Source organism: Poecilia formosa, unplaced genomic scaffold (genome assembly GCF_000485575.1).
Source record: "Poecilia formosa unplaced genomic scaffold, Poecilia_formosa-5.1.2 Scaffold67, whole genome shotgun sequence".
Lineage (NCBI taxonomy): Eukaryota > Metazoa > Chordata > Actinopteri > Cyprinodontiformes > Poeciliidae > Poecilia > Poecilia formosa.
In genome coordinates this window covers 766,622-774,295 of record NW_006800006.1, presented here as the reverse complement: position 1 = coordinate 774,295, position 7,674 = coordinate 766,622, and the positions used below count along the sequence as shown (strand labels likewise).

General features: G+C 39.0%; 1 protein-coding gene and 1 long non-coding RNA gene across 3 annotated transcripts; both read left to right on the top strand.

The window, feature by feature from the left end:
- On the top strand, positions 1–4,600 carry LOC103139981 (complement factor H-related protein 2-like). Of its 2 annotated transcripts, none has more exons than XM_007554877.2 (7): positions 1–109; positions 205–387; positions 1,801–1,980; positions 2,099–2,290; positions 3,683–3,838; positions 4,260–4,285; positions 4,397–4,600. In XM_007554877.2, exons 1-7 carry the CDS (start codon positions 52–54, stop codon positions 4,424–4,426), a joined length of 825 nt encoding a protein of 274 aa, XP_007554939.2. In that variant the 5' UTR covers positions 1–51; the 3' UTR covers positions 4,427–4,600. The 2 variants fall into 2 exon arrangements, with proteins under 2 accessions (XP_007554939.2, XP_016528342.1); XM_016672856.1 differs by having other exon boundaries at positions 3,674–3,838.
- A 1,225-nt stretch (positions 4,601–5,825) lies between these two features.
- On the top strand, positions 5,826–7,642 carry LOC103139980 (uncharacterized). The gene is made up of 3 exons (XR_476462.2): positions 5,826–6,416; positions 6,488–6,676; positions 6,875–7,642. It is a non-coding gene; the product is annotated as an uncharacterized LOC103139980 (long non-coding RNA).
- The last annotated feature ends 32 nt before the right edge of the window (positions 7,643–7,674 follow it).

The following is a 7,674-nucleotide window of genomic DNA, read 5'->3' as shown; positions in this document are numbered from 1 at the left end:
GAGCTGGGATTTTGTCCCAATCCACAGAGGAACTTTGTTATTCCTGACAAAATGTGTGTGAGGTCTCTGGGATTTGTGCTTCTGGCTTGGCTTCCTGGCTTTCTGCACGGTGAGAACGTTTCCCTCCGCTACCCATTTATTTTTATCCACTTGTTAATAAAAAGGAACAATTTACTGACTGATTTTTCTGTGACTTTCTTTCAGCTCACACAGCTTGTGGTCCCCCCAGACTCACTGATGGCTATTTTGTCCCACAGCGAAAAAACTACAATCATGGACAAACATTGACTTATAGCTGTGAAACCGGATTTAAGCCTGTGGTGGAGGGCTGGTGGGCAACAAGCACGTGCCAGAACGGCAAATGGACTCCTACCCCTCAGTGTATAGGTGAGTACTGGATGTCCCACAGGGCTTGTTGGACTGTAAAACCCAGCAGAGAAGTGGATTTTACTGAACTGAAGATTCATGTTTGCAGGCAGTGTTCTCAACAGCAATATTCTCTGCAACGACCCATGTCACATATCATATATCAAATGTTCTTAAGCTACGTTCACACACTGCAGCCTGAAGAGACCCAATTCTCCAGTGTGAATGGCAAACGACCTGAAAGTGTCACGCATGCGCAGTAGAGGGCACAATAACACGCCTATAGAATGTTTGCACTTCTTCTTGTATGCTAATGGCAGAGTGTGTCTATCGGTTTTAAAAGTTGTTGTCCGACCAGAGCCAGCACATTAACAACTTAATCCTCATTCTCGTTTGCCATGGTTGTTGTTTTTCTCCCAACGTGGGCGTATCAGGACGCTCAAGCTGGAGTTATGGGGGGCATTTTCTGCCGTAAGTTGAGAGCACACATTTTCCGTCTGAAAGCAGGATTTTATGTCGTTTGTTCTGAACACTTTTAATACACTCCTGTTGAAAATCTTAAGACCAGTCAGAAAATTGCAAGAATTTGCATTTTGCACTATTGGATCTTAAGAAGGTTCTAAGTAGAGCTTCACAATGTTAAAGGAAAAATTCGTTGCAGGGGCCAGGACTTTTTGGGCGGGGATTTTTTTGAAACTTGCTTTTCCCTTCAACCTTGTTTTTTTCAGCTGATCAAAAGTTTAAGACCATAGCTCAAAACCCCCCCCAACAGAGATCTCAGTGTCAAAAAAAAAAAGGACTCAGCAATGAGTAGCTCCACCATTCTTGTTGATGACTTCAAACAATCCATCAATGCAATTTTTTGACTGGTCTTAAGATTTTGATCAGGAGTGTATTTGTGCTCACATTTTCAGTTAGAATGCAGGACTTCATATTTTTCTTTTCAAAACTTGAAATGCTTGTACTCGAAGCTTCTCCTCTTTTCCAAATATTCATCGTGCTTTCTCAAACCTTCCTCCTCGCCCTCAAAACTCGTCGAATCTCCGCTTTCTGCTCGTCTGCGAATCATTTTCTGGTCGCGCTTTAAACGGGGCAAGTGCATCATCTCCAGCCACTGTCCCCCTCCAGGAAGGTGTTGTAGCTAAACGGAACCAAAAACCAGATTTAGATGATAAATGGAAATTAATTAATTTTACTCATTTAATTATAAATTTATTTTTAATTACAAAATGAGTAAAACTGAAAAATATAGTTCTGTAAATTACGCTAAATGAAATTGGATGCTGAACTTTCTGACAGTCATTTACTTTCTTTATCCACTCTTCTTACTGACAGCCTTAGATCCTCTCAATACAGAGCAAAATACTAAGTCACCCAGCATGCAGACTGTGGCTAGTATCTTCAAACAAATGATCTAATTCCTACTTTTCTCAGATAGTAGCGCCTGCCTTCCACCTGCTATTGAAAATGGGAAGTACAAAGAAGCACAAAGGGGCTGGTATGAAAACCAGGACGAGATCGCGGTCACCTGTGAAGATGGGTTTGACATGAGACTCCGCTCCGGCAGAATTCATTGCTCAAATGGAAGATGGTCTCCTCTGCCTGTTTGTGAGAGTGAGTCCATCGCATGTTTGAGCTGAAACATTAAAGGGACACAAGTAAATAATTACTCAGTTAAAGAACCAATAGCAGTTTTTGTCTTTGTCCTCAAGATCGCATTTTTATTTTACAGGAAGCAGTGATGCATGTGATGAGCCTGATAAAATCCCCTATGCAGTTATCATCAATCAGGAGCCCAAGGAGGCTTACGGCCAAAACTATCAGCTAGAGTATCAGTGTGAGGACGGATACACTACAGGTCAAGCAAATAACAGAGGATCTATCACTTGCCAAAATGGAACCTGGACTGAAGCACAATCATGCAGTAAGTGGACAAAGACACTGTAACTAATATATTCTGCTGGCTGTGGACTCTACAGTGGAGAGGCTCAGCAGAAAATGGAAGGTTCCAAAAATGTACATTCCTGAGTAAAATTTTTCAGGTCACTTGGTTGAAACATGGCTTAAGATGTGAAGGAGCGTAATGTGAGAGATGACGGAAATAAAAAACTGGGAATAATCAACTATTTAAAATAAATAAATAAAAAATCGATACAGGTTTCTGGGTCTGGTCTCGTCCCAGTTCTGGTGGTCATAATGACTGGAAATGGAAGTGACTGGATCGTACCTAAAGAGGAACAATGTAGAGTCTGCTGGTTTGTAGTTATTACAACTACATTTTGTAGCCACAACACATTAAAGATCTGCTGTTGGTTCTGATCTGCTCTTCATCCCCAGAACCAGAATCAAACATGGAGAAGCAGCATTCAGCTTTTATGCACCAAAAATCTGGTAGAAACCAAACCCTTTGTCCTAAGCTATTAGCTTTGCAGAGAGTCTGGGCTCTGGGCTATTGAGAAACTATTGCTTCCTATAGGTCTGTCACCCAATCATTTGGCGCTGACATGAAACGCGCCATTTCAGTGCTATGAAGTTTACCAGAAATTGCCTGTGCTGTAAACAACCATCCTCCACCACGAAAAGAGGAGGATGGACCTGAAAGAGGCGACTGTTAACATTAATTCAACATTTGGAAGTACGGCCAACATGGACCAAACGGCTTAGTTCACTTCCGCCGCTGCCATCGCTAAAACTACAGGCAGACTACTATTCTAAGATAGTAAGCAAGATTTGAATTGAGTGGAATAGTGCAGGAAGACAAGGGCCAGGCTAATGCGCCACAAATCTGGAACAAACTTCTAGAAAACTGAAAAACAGCTGAAACGCTGAGTTTTTCTAAATCAAGACTAAAAACCCGCCTGCTTAGAGCTGCTTTTGACCCAGAAGAAATGGAACGTTGACCAACATAGATGATGCGTATTGATGAATTTAAAAATGGAACTTGACAAAATGTAATATTTGCTTCTGGTTTCACAATTGGTGACTGTATGATGTGTTTATGATGAGTTCAGGTTTTCATGATGTAAAGCACTTCAAACTGCCTTGTTGCTGAAATGTACATGATCAATTAATAGATTGATTTATTGTACACTATGCTACTTCCTGGAAAAGGTTACTATAGTCGAAATAAATAATCAGTCAGGATATTGTAACAGCAACATGCTGCTGGCTCTTTTTGGTTTAGTCTGTTGTAATTATGACTCATGACCACAACTAACCATCTGTCAATATAAACACATCAGTTCTGATTTTGTTCATATGTGTCAAGGTTCTTTTCTAAACAGTTTATTATTTTGTTTCTTTAATGTTCCTGCAGTTCGATCCTGTGTGTTGGACCTGAGTAGACTCAATGTTGGCCAAACTTCACAGATCAGCATAAAGGATGGAGAGACAAAGGAGATTGATTGTAGACATTGGCCGGACTACTGGATGTTTGCTAGGTGCTCTAATGGAATAATAGATGCAACTGAGTGTGAGTAACATGATATTTAAACTTATTTTGCTTACATGTTATCTTTGACATGTTTAACACGTAGGATATAATTCATTTTAAAGGGCTTTAAATAGTAAAACCAAAGTAAAACATCGCTCTCGATTTTAAATTCAATTTCAACTTGGTTTGAGGGGAGAAGTTGAATTGACAATTTGATTTAAAAACTATAACATGAAACCAAAAGGAGCTTTAATAAAGCAGAAGGACATGTGTATTGTTTGTTCAGTTGAGTTTTAATTTAGAAACAAAAATTTAAAAATGACTTAATTCTGTATTCATCATGTGAGATTAAAAAAATACAATCCATCAAATTCAAATTATTATATTTTTTTTACATTATTCTCACATCAAAAATCCAACATTTATAAATGACCTCTGACCTCTGTTTGAATATTTCTAGGTTGCCACAGAGTAGACATTGCTCGAGTAAGTGTTATTTTTGGACACATCTTTCCAATAATCACATCATCCTTAGACAGTTTGTCTGTGAATTGTTAATCACTCCTACATTCAGTTTATTTGTTGTCTTCTTATTAGAATGTTTGCAGATTTACCATAAGACTGTAACATTTCCTGGCTTTGGATTCATCCACCACCAACAGAGAATGAAGTGACGGAGAGATTTCTGTCAGAAACACCTGGAAGGAAACTTTTTCTTTTTGTATTTAAATTCTGTTGATTGTTGGTTGACAGCAAATATAAAATGCTTGATTTTACTTAAAATAAAATATTTCAACAAGACTTCAGGGTATCCTTTGTTTTGTTCACCCTCACATTGTGTTAGAAATGATTTTCAGCTCTGTCCATCTATGGTTGGTGAAATCTCGTGCTGTTGATGGAAGCTGCAGCCGATCCTGTGACCCTGATCAGGCTCTCTGCAGGGTGGAGCCACTGAGCTGCCAAACTTTCTCCAGGTGATGATTTAACACAAAGTGAAAATCCACTGACTTTTATCCCGGTTTAATGGACTGACTGTATATATTTTCCTGGTTACTTTTGCTCACAAGAACAGTTTGTGGATAACATAAATATGAAAAATATCCAGGTCTGCTTTTTGAGAGGTTCAATTTTCACCGATGGCTCTATAAGATCAATATCACAGCAATTAAACCTCGTTACATGTTTAAAAAGGTTACAATGACTAAGATTTCTAAATATGACTGCTGTGTGCAGTCGCCTGTCCACCCAAACCAAATGTTTTTTAGTTCGTTGGAGTTTAGGTGGTACAGTCACAGGAAGGTGTGTGAGCCTGTCCACTGTGGCACACGGCACGAACATTGTTGGTTTTCATTTCCACAAAGAACGTTTCCTCTGCATGTTTCAGTGTTGGGTGATAAATTCTCTCTTTGTTGATTTCACAATGAAAGTGAAGTTGAGTTTTATTCCACCTACATTCAGCCCTTTAATAAAAAGGTTTCTTTCACGTCTTACCAGCGGAGCAGTTCACCAAAAAGATTTCTTCACTTTAACTGGAGAAATGGAAGAAATGATGTCTGAAATTTTAGAGTGGAAATTATAAAAGCGAGGTGGAAGAGTAAATTTAGTCAAATGTTTCAGCTGTGTTGTCTGTAAACATTTCTAAGTGAGTCAACAGATATTGTGCTTTCAAAGACAACAGAGAAATGATCAGACAGGGCGACATTTTTACAGAGACCTTGGAATTATTCACACCATTACTGGTAATCAAGTCCAGAGTGTGTCCTAGTGTGTGTGTGTGTGTGTGTGTGTGTGTGTGTGTGTGTTGCCTCTTAACATGTTGAGTCAAACCAAAGTTTTGAGGTTTATCACAGCCTCCACCAGAATTATAGACTCATAATCAATGCCTATAACAGGTCAGAGTTCACTAAAGTCTGACCTTTTAACTCAAGTCCCAAATATTCAAAGGAGACAAATTTACCCAGCAAAACTTTTTTACAATTTAGTGAATCGTGAAATATTAAGTACGATTTCACAATTTGTATTCTGTGAGTGACATTTACACTTAATTAACACTTTTGCCCCCAAATGATCCAAAACAAGTGGCCCTATAAAGAAACTTAATCTTTGGTTGTGCTGCTCCTGTGTAACGCTGCTCACCAGCATCCTACCAAGATGACACAATACACTTACTTCCATCTGGTCTTATAGGAACTTTCTATTGCAAATATCCGTTCCCAGCTGCTGTATTCATTCATTGAAGTTCATTACCAGATTATAAGATACAAAGTCAATCAGTATCTGTTAGTAGTTTGGTGTTTTGTAAAGTCGGTTCATCTCCAGTGTTTGGTGTTTGTTCAATCCTGACCTCTGATCACAGCAGTCCAGGAAACCAGCTTCACATCAGGACAGTAAACATTCTGACAGATTTTTGCTGATCTGATTTGTTTGCCACAGTGAAAGTTATGCTTTGACATACGGTTGACTATTTCTTCACTTCTTGTTCCACAGAAATGTTCAGTAATAATTAACTGATCTTGGTCCCTGACTCTTCATTCTCTGGGTGATTTGATTCTTGACAACATGGAGGTGAGGTGTCTTGAATTTGCTCTTCTGCTTTGGGTTCCTGGGCTGCTGCATGGTAAGTAATGAACATCTGATATGGGATATTTCTGAAGACGTGTCTGACTTTTGTCTGTTGTGGTCGATCAGCTCAAGGTCCACAGCCTTGCAGCGCTCCGAGCCTGGAAGCAGGTTTTCTTCTCCCGGTGCAGGAATCATATCCTCATGGAACAAAGATCAGTTATTCCTGCATTGATGGATACAAAGCAGAGGGAAGAGGCTGGTGGGGAACAAGCGCATGTCTGGGTGGCTTATGGTTCCATATCCCAGTCTGTATTAGTAAGTGTTTCATTTATTCACTGAAAAGATTTTCTTTAAGTACTTTTATGCATTTTAGTTTAAGACTGAGCAGTAAATAGAATAGTGGTCAGAGATTTAGTCGGATTTCTCATCTTTGATGATACATTTTGTAATGGAATCTGTGACTTCTGATTGTTTTTCTCAAAAAACTTGTGTGTTTAATTTTCGTTTTTACAGAAAGTCCTCCAACCTGCAGCCAGCCTCCTAGGAGCCCCAATGCCACCATCATTAATCAGGATTTTCAGGAGGTATTTGCTCAAGACTCAGAAGTGGAGTATCAGTGTAAAGATGGATACACAACAAAGGAAGGAGCCACCAAGAAATCTGTCTTTTGTAGAGCTGGAGTTTGGACAGACGTCCCAACATGCGGTAGGTGGAGAGCATTCAGAAATATGCAGAACCTGCCAAGAATATTTATAACCCAAACTTTTTAACATTTTGTCCAGTTAAAATCACAACATTCAGTGTGTTTTTGTTTGCTAAGCCAAGGCAAACCATCTGTTACATAGATGGAAACCTTATTGTGAAAAAAAATCTAAAAAGTGTCGAGTTTGTTTGTATTCAATCTTGTTTAATTAAATCTAGTAAACCAGTTGTCTAACCCTCATTAAAGAACAGACTTACAGTAACGATGTTCCTGCAGAAGTTCTGTTGTATAAAATGACCTAATTTCTGATGCCCTAAATCCCAATGACCTTTTCCTGTTGTTATGCAATTATTAATATACCATCACTAGAAATAACCTAAATGATATTGGAAGCAGTATTTATTGGCATAGTCATTTATTTCAATAAATGATACATTTTTTATCCACTCCTGATACCAACAGTCTTGGCCGTCCCAATAAAGAGCAACATGATTAAAAAAGTTACTATCACACTGTGGGAAGTTTGTTGCCACTGTAACCTCAATGTAATTATTTAATTCCTACGTGTGTGTGTGTGTGTGTGTGTGTGTGTGTGTGCGTGCGTGTGCGC

Coding starts and splice junctions, on each gene's coding strand:
- LOC103139981 (XM_016672856.1), top strand. CDS start 52: ATGTGTGTGAGGTCTCTGGGATTTGTGCTTCTGGCTTGGCTTCCTGGC. Junction 110..204: donor GCTTCCTGGCTTTCTGCACG/GTGAGAACGTTT, acceptor ACTTTCTTTCAG/CTCACACAGCTTGTGGTCCC. Junction 4,286..4,396: donor ACAGAGTAGACATTGCTCGA/GTAAGTGTTATT, acceptor TCTTCTTATTAG/AATGTTTGCAGATTTACCAT.